We start from the raw sequence: 16,501 nt of genomic DNA, 5'->3' as shown, positions 1-16,501 counted from the left end.
GGGGGAGGGGAAGAGGGGGGGGGGGGGGGGGGAGGAAGAGGGTCTAAGCAGCTGGCCCAACTGCATGGTGGGGGGATGGGGAATCAGCCTTGGTGTGGGACTGCCCATAGCTGGCAAGGCTCAGGGGAGACCAGGCCAGGGCAAAGGAAACCCCACAAGGCATGCCCCTTTCCCCCACATGGGCTGACCCTGGTTCAGCATTGGGACTCCTCCCCCCCTCACCCGCCCCCCATAGTGGGGACAGCTGGGGGTTGGGGGCAAGCCAGGCAGCCAATGAGGAATTCATCTTGCTCACTTGGCCCCAACTGAGCTCATCAATGGCTGGCAGGCTGGGAGCCATGCTCGAGCACCCCCTGCCTTCTAACCTGGGCCAGTGCAGGCTTCTGCCACCCTTAGCCAATGAAAGAATGAACGCAAATTGTTTAGAGAAACCTGCAAAGATTGGATCAACTCTGCCTCAGGTTTGCTGACTGTCTGTACTTAGCCTAGATTCCTTAAAAGCAGTAGTATAATTAAGAAGGAGCACCCAGGACATCAGACCCTTGTGCTGGGGATGGAAGGAGGATATCAGTCTTTGTTGCCGCTCTCCCAGCAGCTGCCCCTGCCATCAGCACCTCAGCTGTAGCCACTCCCCTATTCCCTGCTGCTGACCAGGGCACAGAACGTCCCAGTTATGCCTCTACTTAAACAAGCATGTCCAGAGTCTAATAAACATCCAAGAGAGCTGGAAAAAAATAACAGACACAACATCTGAGGTCCAGAGATGCCTCAAAGCACAAAGGTCTAACATGTGGGACACAGGAAACCTGAGAGATGTCCAGCAGAACTGTGACATTGGCTGATACAATACCCATCCTTCCTTAAAGAGATTGGGATTGTGATGTTTCTATGTAACGAAAATTTCTGAAGCACATAGGCCCAGCTTTATTAGCCTTTTTAACGAACACTCCCAGAAAAAGAGCATTTTCAGTCAAACTGTGGGTGGTGCTTAACATAAAACCTGGTTTCATCTGTGAATTGTTATGAGATATTTGTTAGAGATGGTAACTAAAAATATTTGATATATATGAAATGAACTATTTATTAATTTCAGTCCCTGCAGTTCACCAGAAATTTCTGATGTCTTTTTTTACTGCATAAGACACTAACTTAATCCCTGATTAAAGGGATTAAAATACATAAGAGCATTGAACGTGTATGAAAAAAGACCATGGTTCCAGCTGTGAGCTCTCCACTTAGAGTAATCAGTAAGCACTTCAGTATCAGCAGAACAAATCACAAGGCCATCAGAGATCAGATTCAAGTGACAGGGAAAAAATGGAGAAATGAAAACAGCAAATTTCAGAAGCACTACTTCTGGAAGTGTGCACTGAGGATAAAGTGAGGCCCAGGTGGGCTCAGAGAAATATAGATAAATGAAACTGCCTTCCAACAATAAGCATAGCAGAAGTTAAAAAGATGAAAGCAGTGATAATGAAAGGATGAATAGAAGAAATTTCAGAAGTAAAAAGACTAGAAAAATGCTACATAAGCAGAGGTGAAGAATAAAAACTAGATTATAGAATATGAGAAGTTAAGACCTCCAACAATAAAATCATACCTGCTCCAGATTTGACAGAGGTCCTAATGGAAGGGAGGAGAGGCAAAGAATACAGAATGTGAGGTGAAGGGAAAATGATAGTCATTACCATCACTAAGCTGTACATTAAAATTTGTTGTGGATGCAACAAGAGTCCACAGCCTAGACCTTAAATTGGATGAATGTAAAAATTAAGAGCCAGACTGCCCAATGTACATGAAAACAAGGGCCACAGAAGAACATGTTTAATTTAGTCTAATAAAAAGTCCAAGATTTGACTGTTTTAAGTATAGCTTCAATTACAGCATTTAGTATTTTCTTAAACTATATTAACAGTGGACGACAATTTGAGGAGAGAGAATCAAAGCTGCAACAAAATAATTCTATCATTTACAGCTCTGGAAGAAACAATGGAAAAAAAAGTAGTCGTGGAAAAATGGGCACCAGTTTTGAATGAAATGAGGCTTAATTAATACCTGCTGTTCAAAAGAGCCTGGATTTTTAACAAGTCATAACTAAACAATAGGTTGGTATTCCCAACATCGCATGTTATACGTATGTTGAAAAAGAGCTTCTCCTGCAATTGCTTTCATCTTCTTGACACTTTTGTCAAGTGCAGTCAAAAAATGCATATATTTTCAAGAAAGCTGACATGTCTTTAATAGGCACCAGTGAAATGGTTCAAATAAAATAAAAACTCATCCCTTTACTCAAAACATTAAAAAACGGGTTCCTTTCTTTCTCTGAAATTTATCTTCTTTTTCATTTTACGGTCAGGTTCCTTGGTTCTGTCCAAAACTGAAAGCAGAAGTATAATCAAAACACTGAAAAAGTCTGAATTTACAGACTGTTGGATTTGATGAGAAGCAGGAAATACTGAACATCCTAGAAAAGAGCCAGTTCTCATGAGGTTTCCAGCCCAATTTTGCAGATTCAAGGGGTATGGATAGTTACATAAGCAGCCAGCCTTTACAAGCCAAACAAACCAAAGTGCCAACTTTTTTGAGCTTTTCCTTTGCAATTTCACTTCATTCCCTTTATCCCTCTCCCCTCTCTTCAAACCAACATTTCAATATTGGAAGAAAAAAAGAGCCAGTCCTTTAATACAGAGCTTATGAAACAAGGACCTCAGTGGGACTCTGCGGCTGGATGTGGTTCAAATGATGTATTTGTAGGGCAGAACATCTAAGCAACAGCAGGCTGCTGCTAGTGCATACTGCAGGGAGAGCTGTTTTTATAACAGTGCTGTTTACAAGCAAACAGTAAAATAACAACATTAAAAATAACAATACTTTGGCCAAATGCTGACAAAACTAGGAAACTCATGAAGTAAAAGGATTTACATGAGCTGCAAAACTAATCATCATCATCGAGGGGGTACTGAGCCACTAAGTGCATCCAATGCACAGCTTGGAAAAAAGGAGTAATATCCTCCTTGAATAGATGTATGCAGATGATATTTTTCCAGGAAAATACCAGCAAATCTAAGTCCACTGGAGAATGACAGGAAGAACTCTCCCTGGTGTTCATGCCAGATTGAATGCCATGAGGAACAGCAGGCAAGGCAAGTTTCCTCTCTTCTTCCATGGATGTGGAGGGCTCTGTCTCAGCATATCTATCACAGTTGTTCAAAGTAAGAGGAAGCTGGATTTGCTGCGGTCACAAAGGAGGTCTGCATATCTCCACTTCACAGTGTCTAGCACTAAAGTAGAAAAGAAGTTTGATGCACAGATGGAGGATGTGTGGGATCAACTACTTTTCTGTAGCCTGGAGAATGGGGATTTTTCCTCTTTACTCCTGAGTACATCTTCTCAGTACCAAGCCAAGTCACTTGGCCTGGGCTCTGGAAAGTTTTACCTCCTAGTATGAGAAAGGAAATCAATGGCCTCTTGGGAAGGTATTTCTTTAGTATATGCTTATAACGTATATAGAATCCTACAGACTCAGAGGGTGTGTCTACACAAAACACTTTAATGCACATTAGACTAATCTAATGTTCAGTAAAGCATCAGGGTCTACACATGTGCAGGATTTACTGTGCAGTAAATTAGGCTAATGTGCTATTTGCTAGTACCAACAGATACAGGTACTAGATTAACAGTGCATCAGTTACTGCACAGTAGTGCATGTTTAGATGCTGACCAGGAACAATTTGCTCACAGTCAGCCCAGGCAGCAGGGGGGCACAGGGCATGGAGGGAGGGGTGAAATGTCCATGGCTCTGGTGCTGCTCAGCTCCTGGCTTCCCCTAGGAGCTGGGAGATGAGCAGCGCTAGGATGGGGGAGCTCTCTGTCCCCAGTCCTAGTGTTGCTCAGCTCCTGGTTCCCCCTAGGCATGGGTGGGGAGCAGGAGCAGAGAAGCACCAGGGCTGACGGGAGACATGGGGGGAAGCAGCACCAGGGACCAGGGAGGAGTCGTGGGGGGAAATAGTGTTGGGCCTGGGGAGAAGCAGCAGCAGTGCCCAGCAGTGCTTCCCCCTTGCATCTCCCCCCCCCCAGCACTGCTTCCCCTCCCCATGTCTCCCCTCCCAGTCTTGGCACTGCTTCCCCCCATGCTCAGGCATAGGGCATTGCCTAAACCAGTACTTCGATCCTGAGCTCTGGGCAAGTGGCTCCCAGGCAGCTCCCCCAGCTCCCTGGAGCCCAGGCCTGATCCCTGTGCCCCATGCCAGCCTGGGGTTGGCATCCAGGGGAGCCTGGAGCTCCCCTGGCTTCTGCAAGGGGACAAAGCAGGGCAGGGCAAGGGGGCAGGAGTAGCTCTAAACTGAACTGCTCCCAGTGGGAGTAAATTTGATCCTGACAGTCACACATGTAGATGTGTGCCTAGGAGTGCCTTAATGAGCCTGAATTTTCTTTGCAGAAAATTCAGGTGCATTAACTGCATGTGCAGATGTACCCAGTGTCATACAGCTCACTGTGTATTAGTTGCCCATTTGCCAAATAGGAGAAAGTCACCTTGGAACCTATAAAAATAAAACAAGAATCTAGGAAGTGCCCAAAATGTAATTTTTTACACAAAATTAGTAAATGCAAAATACTTGTTCAGCACAGAGTAATGCATAGATGTTTTCTGGGTCAACCACAAGTTACTGGGAATCACTGCGTGAAATTGTTGTTCAACTTCAGTTCAGTGAGTTGTACACATTAACAGCACAGTTGCATTTGACCCAAAAACTACTTAAAGGGGCTAACAAGTAACTCACCCAGGCAAGAACTACAAGCTGGCTATAAAGAGCCAAATGTTTATTTACGGAAGTTTCTCTGCAGGAAATCAGTATGAACCTATTCAGAGGACAAAGATATAAATTAGAAGCGTAACTCTTAGAAAGACATGGAAGAGGCAAAAATGTAGTTTTCTAATATATATCCCAGGAAAAAGTATTAGCTACTTAAAAACTGGCCCAGAAATTTGAACATTTCTCCTTCATTGTAATATACTTTCCTGCTTTGTAAACATTTGTATTGTTCCATAAGCAAATTTAGGAAGAGCATGGCTACTTTATTCTCCTTCTTCATTTGCATTCCCATTGCCCTTAACAATAGGATGAGCCCCTAAGAAGATAATCCAATGTGCAAAGAGATCAATTGGAGCTGGTATATTGACTTTCATAGGAATGGCATCAGGTCTTGAAGTCAGGCTCTACCTCTAAACTTTCCCACATTCGGGAATGTTAGCACAGACTTCTGGATGGTCTCATCTCTAAATCTGCTTTATGTAAAGTAGGATACACTAAATTACTTGCTCCTCTTTGTTTCTAATTTTAAACTAGCAAATCCTATTGTATCTACCTTCAAAAATGTTTTAAATAGAGAAGGGTTAATTATAAATATTACAGAGAACTGGTTCATTATAACCAGTTGGTCACATCCCTGGTGGTACAGAACACTGAATTCAGGTCTTATAAACATAAAGGCCGATCTGCATAAGGGCTGTTGGACATCAACAGGCTCTAATGTTTCCCCCGGCTTTCTAGCTCTCAGAAGTGGTGTTACTTAATGTAAATTCACAAGGCTTTCCCCAGTCCCAACCTAAACGGACCAGCATGTAAAGAATTGCTGATTACACTACAGTTGTTTGCATGTGAGAGCAACTACAGGACCTAATCTGAATAATTCCATTACCTAGAATTACCACCTGTAACGGAAGTCTTGCTACTACATTCTGGGTTTGAAATATCAGTAGTAGCAGAAGGAAGACTTGTGTAAAACAGCACTGCCAATAACCAGTTTGAACTGCATGAAATACCGGACAAAGATTTTTCCACAACACTACAGACCACCAGTGCCTTATCCTAGCTATGTTCCTTTAGAAGGAAAAAAACCAACCTTGTAGTGACAGGAATATGTTATCCAAGGAAAGCTCCAAGCCCACAATGACCCCAAGATTCCTGACAGAATATGCTGCCAACATTTCTGTCACATCAAAGTCTAAATCTGAGAATCTTGCTCCTGCTTGCCATTATCTTATATCCATCAAATGCAACTTGGCAGCCTGAGACTGGCTGTATTAAAACAGACATTATTACAAAACATGCAAGACCGACTATCAGACAGATGGTAACAAGAGCATCTGCCAGGTCTGGTTCCAGCACATAAAAATATCATCCTCTGAATAGTCAAAGGTCTTTTTCAACTGCTAACATAGGTATTAAAGAATTATAGTTGGAGGTCCAAAAAAAGACCAGATTTTCAGGCCCAGGTTCAGTGAAACTCCACAGACTGCAGAGGAAGGTCACTGAACCATTTATCACTACTAAACTGAACAAGGATTTTTGCCAGAATTAATTAATAAATCATTTTATTTATTTTTGATTTATTAAATATAACCCATTCTCAGTCTGAAGCCTGTGTATATAACTTAAACAAAACATGTCTTAAAGTGAGCTAACAATAATTATATTAACACCCATACTATAAAAACAACACCCCCTTCAGATTACTTTTTTTGCTAACATAGTGAAGATCAAACTGTACTGTAAATTTCTCTCTCAAAACAGCAGTTAAGGTGGGGGTGGTCCCTGCACATTCTGGTATCTCTCAGTTCATTACAAATATAGCTGTAATAATAAACGCTACATCCTTAAAATATATCTGTCTTTCTTAACACACAGATATGTGTTGTCTCATCCTACAGGATGACCACATTTAAAGAAGTAATCATAAAACATGTATTAAGCCAGTTGAGACAGAATCTGCATAATCAACATTTTCTTACATTAAAACAGTATTTTGAATTTTAAAAAATGTTACAGTTGAGTGAGGCACTCTATGTATGTCCTCAGAAAGCCTATTTCTATTCTTCTTTGTTCCCTGGATTAGCAACCATACACCTGAAATGCTGCTTCATACATTTTCTTTTAACTATAAGAAGAATCCATTCAATAATTTTGTCTCATCCTGTGGCCAAAGCACTTTGACACTTGTATACACCCATAGATACACACGTGCAAACAAAATGAAAGTGTGCCATTTCCTCCTCACTGGGTGCATCTATAGGAGACACTACCACGCAGTAAATGAACTGACTGTGCAGTACAGCGCCACTGTACAGGTTCTGGCAACAGGGGCCCTGGCCCCAGACAGCTGTGGCCAGATCCTCCAGCTCTTCCTGGCTGCTGTGGGGGTGGCGCAGGGCCAGAGGAGGCTGGGAGCAGGCTAGTGCCATTAGGAGCAAAGCTGCTTCCAAATGGCTGCATGTGTAGACACCTGCCCAGGGTGGGTTTACTGCGCAGTAAACCCATATAGCATTAATTGCATGTGTAGACATGCCCACTGTAAAGTTAGGAGTTCCTAAGTTTTATACCTCTAAAATGCAATTATTTTTTTCTGGCCATATTCTAGCCCTCAGAAAAGTTGACAGCTACTAGTAAAGTAAACACTGATGTAATTTTTTTCTTCTAATTAATACTCCATTTTCAACTCTAACCATTTGTTCCAACAAACTACAACAAAAAAGTCTGCTTTTTCAGCATTTCTAGTTGGCATCTGAAGTTGAAGTATTTCAGAAAGACAGTTTTTGTGAATCTTCCACCCAAAATTGCAGACCCAAGTGGTCAGGGTAGTGAACATAGGGTATTTATTAGCATCTAGGGCAACATTCTGCTCTCACTTAAAATAACGTTAACTTGAAGTAAGTCTCTAACAGTCATTAGTTTGTTTTTTTTTACCAGATGTAACTGTAACTGAGAATATAATATAACCCTAGAACTCCTGAATACTTAAGCAAATTGAACCCAAACACTATAATTGCTAAGTTTTTGTATAAGTTAAAATGCTAGGTAATTTTGTGTCTGAATTCTCAATTAAATTTGGCAGATCATGTCCACAGTGTAACATATTCCATGGAATCAGAAAACTTCTAAGAATTGGGAAGAAACTGAACTAATACAGCTATTAGAAAAGGAAGAAATTTGTAATTTGATGTTTGCCTGAATTAGACCAACAGAGACAGTTTTCAATTTACTATGAACAGTCAGGTCAACCAACTACCATAAAATAATGTGCGATTCAAGTCAGTAGCTGTTTATAGGTTGCACCAGTCTGTTAAAGCAGTTTAAAAATTCCACCCTTTCCACTAGCAAGTGTGAACACCTGATATGCTTCATAAGCCTGCATAAAATGAAAAAAAAGAGATTATTTTATTTTAATTATTCTCTGAGAAAAGTTTATATTGGAAGAAAAATATATCGGGCATCTATTACCTACAAGTAACAAATAAATAAATAAGCCTTGTTCAAAATGCATACAGTAAATAAACAGGAGTTCCTTTTATTTAGCTATGCTAAAGCTAAAAGTTTGCTTAGGCAGAACATTCAAAACCAAGTCCAATAACCAAAAAAATAAAAAATCAAGAATTACCAACTCACATTAACATAACTATGTTTTCCTAGAAATGTTTATTTTGTACTCCCCTTTTTGCCAAAAAAGTCTTCCTCCTTAAAAATAATATTTTATGGGTACATGGTCCACTGCTTACAATATAGTAGTAGCATCTAAACACCCACCCCTGTACTATTTACTATGGACAGGCACATTTTAATGATATTATAGAAAATGCCAGAGTTAGTGCTACACAGAGGCTGTGATTTGAACTGCCTTTATTCTCATGCTCAATTTTGTCATAAACTCCTCTTTTGATCTGACCTTTCTATGCTGAGCTTCAGCCTCTGTGTCATTTTTCCTCCTCATTTTCTGAGAGACTTTTAAGCCAATTCTCTTCATTCTGTGGCCAAGAAAAGGCCATTTCAGTGGAGATGGATTAGCAGACAGAATGCATTTTGAGGTACAGAGGAGTACAAGGGAAATGCAAATACACTTTACAGACACTTGTTTTTGATGCATATGCTGACGTACATATCCATACATGTAGTAGTAGATCTCCAACTATCAAAAAATCCCACAGTCTATGGCTATAATAACAGCATTTTGAAATTTGTTATTCATGTGATAGACAATTAAAGCTTTCCAGGGTTTTTTCTTTTTTTGAATGGAAGTGAATGACTCATTAGTACTTGACCTATGGTTCTTACTAACAATCATCACTGAGCAGCACTAAAAGCAGTTTCATTGCATAAGAGTTTACTATAAAGAGATCCCCTTGCATACATTAAAATTAGGAAAATAATTTTTCCTCCTCTGGCATAAGACAAAGTGTAAGTAGTATCATACCGTAAGAAAGACAAGGTTCTTTGGGTGAATCTGATATCTAGAAAGATACTTCTGACCAGACTAGAGGGCTTAATGGCAATGAAAAATAGAATTTAAAAAGAATTTAAAACTTGTTTCAAGTTAACCTTTTGAGCCATGCCTGTAATCAAATCTTCCCCTGTAACTATGAAGTCAATGGCCATATTTGCATTCACTTCTGTGGGAATTCAGTCAAGCCCTTAATGCCTAGAAGCAGGTTGGGTACCCATATCCCAGTACTGATTTATTTCTTTTGCACTACCAACAGTTCTAGCCCTGTGAGATCAAAACACTCATTCATCCTATTTCTAATTCCATCATTTAAAAACCAACTGTACTGTACCTTTTATGTATATCACCAGCTATGCATTACTTGTTCTTGTGCACAACAATCTTATAACCTTGGTTTGTGCAATCCGTGCATAATCCTGAACACCAGAATCCAAAACTCCCCTCCAGATTCTGATTTTAAATATATTGATTTTCTGAATTAATACTAATCAAAGTAAGCAATTAGATAAAAGAGATTATCATGAAATTGTAGATGACTGCATCTGACATAGGAGTACCTCTAGGAATGCTTATTTTCAACATTCTCTGTCAATAGTTAAAAAAACCAACATAAATTACTTTTTCGCTGTAGAACTGAATCACTACATTGGCTTTAAGATGTTATTTTAAGCGCAAGAGCTGCTGACAATGTTTCATCAGGAGACATTATGTTTGAAATGTTCTCTCTGCTGCAAGGGATATGAAAATATTTTCCACAGAATCTGCTCTTAGTCTCTTTAGCTTCATCTGATCTCATTTTCACAGCATAAATTCCTTAAATCCACTTAAACATTCAGACACGCTAAACAAAATATCTAGTTCAAAAGGACAAGAGCTAAATCTCCTGAACTTTGTTGTTTTAACACACACACACACACACACACACACACACTTTTGGATTATTTTAAATACAGATATTGTATGTTTCGTGTGTGGGAGGGAATGCAAAATGCCCTTACTGAAAATATGAGTTAAATAATGGCATTCATTTTATTGTTTCACTTAACTCTTCACTTAATGAAGATGGGCTTTACAACACCTAATGAATTAAATTTCATATCAGCTATCTCTGAAGTAGACGTTATACAGCTAAGGCCCCGGGAGGTTAAGTAGCTTGCCCAACATCTCATCTCCCCAGGATTCTTTCCATAAAAGGCTAAAATGGGCAAAACTCTATTTGGTACTGCATGTGCAGAATTATGTTAAGGTTATCTGACCATTGAAGCTGCCTCTAAAGTTATTAGATTACCCACATAATCAGACCATTTCACAATATTTTTATCACCATTATATTTTTTATTATTATATTTTAACTGATTTTATTTAGCCATATTTTTTATACTTAAACCACAAGTTTCCCCCTTAACATGCCTATTTGTTGAGAAAATGGATAACAATATCACATCCACTCTTTCAAATTAGGTTTTAAGACCCATCTGGCAAAATAGCCACTTTCAGGATAATACTGTTAGGCTGATATTTTGTAGTTTTTAAATTACTTATTTACTCCAAATCTTAATCCCAAATATATGAAAATATTTATATTTAACCAGCCTATGTTTTGCTGGACAAGTCTAAAACCAACAAATCCTGTTTCCATTTAAGTCAATGGCAAAATTCCCATTTCAATGGATCAAAAAATGTGACCAATGGATGCTTACAACTGGGATTTTAAAAACATGCTTTTATCTCTTTTCTAAGCAAAACTGGGAAAATAAGAGAACTGCTCTTCCAGATGAAGGATTTGTGTAGGGATAGTTCCTTTGTTGCCCCAAAGGTCCAAGAGAAAATCTCATTATTATTATAGTAATTTTTGTAGAGCTCAGGACTGCACAATTTAATCTTAAAGCAAAGGTAAGTAGGTTTTACTTGACTGTGAAAGCTAAAGCATAGAAACAGACTAACAAATACATTTATCATGATTTATAATTTAGATTAAGTAAAATTTGCTACTCATTTCCCAAACCCAAAGGAAGTACAGACTATTCAGAAAGGAATTCAAGTTCTAAAATAGACAGCATCTATTTTGTCATGTGCTCTAGGTTTACCTGAATGGCAATAAGGAATGGAAAGGTTAAAGGTTTTGTAATTAAAACTGACAAACAGTGGAACACTACCTGAATGAAAATAAAAGAAACACCATCTGGAAATTATAATATTTCTCAGCGCATTAACAATGTTTGAAAGTAACATAAATAAAATTCAGTGCCACTCAAGTAATGTTAGTGGAAACCTGGAAATGCTAAAAATACTGTCAATGAATACTATGAAACTGGTGATTCTTCTAAAATGTCAAATATAGAGACATATGAGATAACTGCATTTAAATACTTGATCTATGAACCACTCTGTGCTGATCTTACAGTATTTGCTGTGTGCCTTCTTTTAATCGGAATTGTCTGAATACCTGGGTAATGTTATATATTCTGGAAACACTGCAATCCCTATTCAGAACAGCATGGTTTTATTCTAGAGACAAAATTTATTACTGTTTCAAAGAACAAGAAATATATATCTCATTATCCCCATATCACACTTTCCTTCATGTAGCATGAACAAATTGACATGAGCCCTATACCTAGAACTAGAAAGAACTAAGTTACCACCACATTAATATCTCCAGGAAAGCCACTCTGCTCAACACACTCTTCAGTTACTAAGCCTATTACCTTTGGCTCTGTATTTCAGTAAAGACAATGGTAATAGGCAGTGTCTGGTGAATGGCTAAAGGTTCATATATCCAATTTTAGACATAGTCAAGATTAGAAGGTTCTGTGAATTTACCTCAATTTGACACTCTTTGGTCAAATATCTTAACTGAAATCTCACAGAAACAATCTCTCCTGTCATTTCCTCCATTTAGTCAAACTAGAAATATTGTACCATGAGAATATATTTTCCTTAATCATGGACAAAATTGTAAAACACAGAAATGTAAATTTGGAGCTGCGGAAAAAATATTTCATGAAATGACATGCCGCTCCAGTGAGTCTCACATTTTGTGGCACACTGAACACTTAGGTTAGATTCCCAGGAAATTTTGTTGAAGTTGGCGAACATTTCCAATGACCCTGAGCCAATGCATAGAGAAATCCAGTGAAACTTGAAGGCTTATTGACAAAAACATAAGGCCCTATCTTTGTCCCCTTTACATCAATGGGACTTTCGCCCATTAATAATGGCCTTGTTACACAGCAATTTTGGGTGGCACCTGGAGCTCTTAACATCTGGATTGTCCACATATTGGGTGTTACATGTACACATTGGGTATACATGTACCTTTTAGTTCTCGGACATGCTGGAGATCCACCACTTCAGAGCAGACTCCATTAATCGATTAATCAAGTCTGCTCTGCACAGGAGCTGACACACAACATGCTGTGCCACTTGCAATTGCATAAGTGCCAAGATGAGCATCAGAGCAGAGAAAATGGTAGCGGTGAGCTTTTAAACTAAAGCGCCTCCTAAGTATTTTAGTTCAAAAGTGTACCGTCGCCATTTTCTTTACGCTGATGTGCATTTCACAACTTATACAACTGCAAGCTTTGCAGCACCAGGCACTTTTCAAAGTGCCTGGCGCTGTGGCACTTGCACGTGTAAAAATGCCCGTTAACACCTGAAACTAGATTTAAGCACTTATTAGGCAACTCGAAGTTGCACCACTGTAGGGCGGGATTCTCTCTGATCCACGCTACCCAGCTCATGTTACGTTAAGGTGTAGATATTTGGCTACATCTTAGTGTAAACACCCCACGTGTCCCCCTGCCCTGCTGGCCCAGATCAGGCCCGCTGCCCCTCCCCTTGCCCTCCCCAGGACCCCAGATCCCCGTTCACTGCCCCCCTGCCTCCTCCTGCTTACTTGTGGCTGCCCCCACTGTGTTCCTAAGGGAGCACCCAGGGAAGGGTTAACCTGCCCACCTGGCTGCTGGTCTCTGGATGGGTTCAGCCCTGAGAAGAGCAGTAGCCCCACAGTGGCAGCTGGGCAGGCAGGTTCACCCTTCCCTGCAAGCTCCACTGAGACAGACAGCTAGAAGCAGGTTGGGGAAGAGGGTAACCGGGGGAAGCCTGAGGGACAAGGGGGAAAGAAGGTGTGGGGAGGGGGGGATTCTTACTTCAAGCCAGAAGAGGCCTGGAGGACTGAAAGGTGTGACTGCTCCAAACTCAAGCTAGCACTCTAACACTTATCAGCATTTGTGCAGTTTACAAAGTAAGGTGTAACAAGGCCCTAAGTCACCCTGCTTACTCTAGTGGGATTGTCCTTACATTAGCACACTAGCATGAGCAAACATAGCAGAACTGGAACCCAAAGCACTTAAATGTAAGCAATTAAGCAAAGCAATTCACCAAAGCACTTAAGTGTATAAAGTTACACCTATTAAGTATTTTAAGAAATGTATTTTCTAAAGTCTAAGTGCTTTTTTTTTTGTTTTAATTAGATAAATATGTGAAAACTCTGGCACGTTGAAGTGCCAGGTTTCTTTTTCTCCTCTTAAATATATCAGGTCTTATTTGGATTTCAAACAGCCCAGAGTTTCAGAGATAGTAAGATTAAGGGTTATAGTTCATTATTCAAACCTGCTTAAATGCCCACATTGAGAATGCTTAGTGCTGGCTGTAGGAAATGTGTTGTTCACAGCCCACTAAGAAATGTGTGACCTCAGCAGGTCCTCCCTCCCCCTTTTTCACTTCACAATCAATGGTCAATAAACAGTTCTTTAGCTGTGGTGTTATGTTCCTCTAGATGCTGCTTTTGCCACTGTGGCTTGATCTTGTTTAAAAGACGATCTGTTTGATGATGATAAACTGACAGCAGTCATGAAAGCAGCAAGTCTGTAATGCCTTGTGGACAAAGCAGAGATGCCTGATGGCCTGTTGGATGGAATCAGAGTCTCAGGACGCTTCAATATATGGGAGATTAATTTGGTGAATTTAGCAATCTAAAATCTATACCATCAACTTTAAAATGAACCATATGTGACAGTTAAAAATATAACCAGGGTGCTGGCACAAACAAAACAGTGGGAGCTCTAGGGCTGAGGAAAAGCATGGGAAACAGAAAGCTTGCTGTTTTCCCATGCATGCTAACAGTTCCAATTATTTTTAAGCAAAAATGTTACTATTTTTCTGCTCTGCCTATTCCAAAAATGGTCATGTGGCCCAGCACATTTCAATAGTATTAAAGGTATTTTTTCTTAGCCATTTTCAGATGCTGACATCTGAAAGAAAAAATCTCTTTCGTTTCACTGTTTGATGCATTTCTAATGTAATGATTTTCACTGGCTTTCCTAGCAAGCCTCTCTTTCACTTATTTGATGTCCAATTCCCACATTTTCTTCTAAACATACCTTAGCATTGGAAGGTACCATTCTCTTACAGAACAATAATTCTCCTTCACCACCAGATCCCTTTGAAGAGATGGACACCATGCAGAACATTCAAATAAGAATCCAAACACACACTTAGGTATAGCTCACCAGAAAATCATGGATTGGGAAAGCAGCCAGAGTTAGAAATACTAAGTATATATTTGTTGTAGAAGTTATAAATCCTATAGTTTTTTTTTCCTGTATTACTCAGAAGTGTTACATTTTTAGTCAGATTATGAAACAAAATTAAATAAATTACAATATGTAATCTGCAGCCATACAAGGTACTCCTGACTGCAGATAGATGTCTGTAAAAGCAGTCTAATACTTTAGCATCCCTTGACACCAACCAGCCAGTGAAAAAAGTAAGAGTAATGGAAAAGTAGAAAAAACAAAGAGAGTCAATGTGGATAATAAATGTTTCCTTTTTCTCTGATAGTTAAGCAGGGGCTGAGGAGCTAAATGGAAAGTGGCAGTGCTCAGAGAATTGGCAAGTCAAATGAAATACTGTAACATGAAGCTTCTGATGCACCTGGAGTGATGAGAGAGCGTAAAGGAAAATGAGAACGAAGAAACCGGCATATGTATCTCCGTTATTATTTGCTTATGGCAACACTCAGGACAGACTCATGTCTAAGAACTGACAGATGGAGAGAGGTTGGGGGAAGAGGACTAATACATTGGGGTATATAAATATATGATAAGTAGATTAATTCTCAGTCACCTGGAAAAAAAGCAGGTCTTTAAGTGGCACTTCACCCATGGATAAACTGAGTCTTGCACTCAAACTATATGTGAGGTCATACCATGAGTAGAGAAGCTCACTGGGTGAACAAGGCAAAAATATATTGGCAGAAAGTTCTTCACCAACACAAATGCAGGGCACTGTTGTGCTCTGACAATAGATCTCCAAATGCCTGTTTTTTTCCTCTTCAATTCATTTAATCCACATTATATTTTTTAAAGCAATTTCATTTACCATCCAAATGATCCTGTATTCTGAGTACAGCATTGTAGCACCTCCCCTTCTTGATGTACTTTATGCATTTACTACTTGTGATCAAGGACCTTTCCAACTTACGGTTTTAAGTCTGCAATTTGACTGAATCCATTCCACATTTCTAAAAGGGCACAAGGCTAAGGCAAAGGCTGGGACAAACCTCCAGCCAATGCATATAACATGCTTTACTGATAATGAAATATAACTTACCCAGGTAGTTGTTGCTCTTTGACATCTCAGTGATGTTGATTTTAGTAGCACCTTCAGGAATTTCTACTATTTTATGGTAGCCGAGATTTGTTAGTGTATGCTTGAAAACTCCAGACACAACCTTACAAGCTGTGTTATCCCCTCCACATATTCCACATTTGTCCACCACTTTGTCGGAGCCCAGATAGTCATCACAGCCAATGCTCTGCAAAAATTAAAGAGGTAACTTTTTTCAGACCTTACAAATATTGTCTCATGAATTGCTTCAGAGAATTAATCAATATAGAACTGTCTTATATGACAGTTCAAACAGTTCACAGACCAAAAGACTTGAGCAATTCAATTTAGGACCTTGCTGTAGTCCAAGGGTGGCTACTCTGTGGCACGTGTTCCACAAATGGCATGAGCAGTCTCTGTCTGACATGTGGCTAGAGGAGAAGGTCAGGAAGACAAGGCTGATAGCAGAAAAGGACAACAGCAGATCAGCCCAAGAGAATAGGTCAGAAAGGGAAAAGCGGAGCAGCAGATCAGACAGAGGAAAGGGATCAGAGCGGCACTCAGATAGGGTGGAGAGCTAATTCGTGGCACTACTGCTATAAAGGTTGGTCCG

At 39.7% G+C, this 16,501-nt stretch overlaps 1 protein-coding gene across 4 annotated transcripts in view; it reads right to left on the bottom strand.

The window, feature by feature from the left end:
- THSD4 (thrombospondin type 1 domain containing 4) overlaps positions 1 to 16,501 on the bottom strand; it is a 675,583-nt gene that overhangs the window by 134,426 nt on the left and 524,656 nt on the right. For all 4 annotated transcript variants that reach the window (XM_025213010.1, XM_025213011.1, XM_025213012.1 and 1 more), the window contains one exon: positions 15,892 to 16,096. In XM_025213010.1, the coding sequence (XP_025068795.1) occupies positions 15,892 to 16,096 (205 nt within the window). The remainder of the gene's footprint in view (positions 1 to 15,891; positions 16,097 to 16,501) is intronic.

Source organism: Alligator sinensis, unplaced genomic scaffold (assembly GCF_000455745.1).
Source record: "Alligator sinensis unplaced genomic scaffold, ASM45574v1 scaffold913_1, whole genome shotgun sequence".
Lineage (NCBI taxonomy): Eukaryota > Metazoa > Chordata > Crocodylia > Alligatoridae > Alligator > Alligator sinensis.
This window is presented reverse-complemented; position numbering and strand designations above follow the sequence as displayed.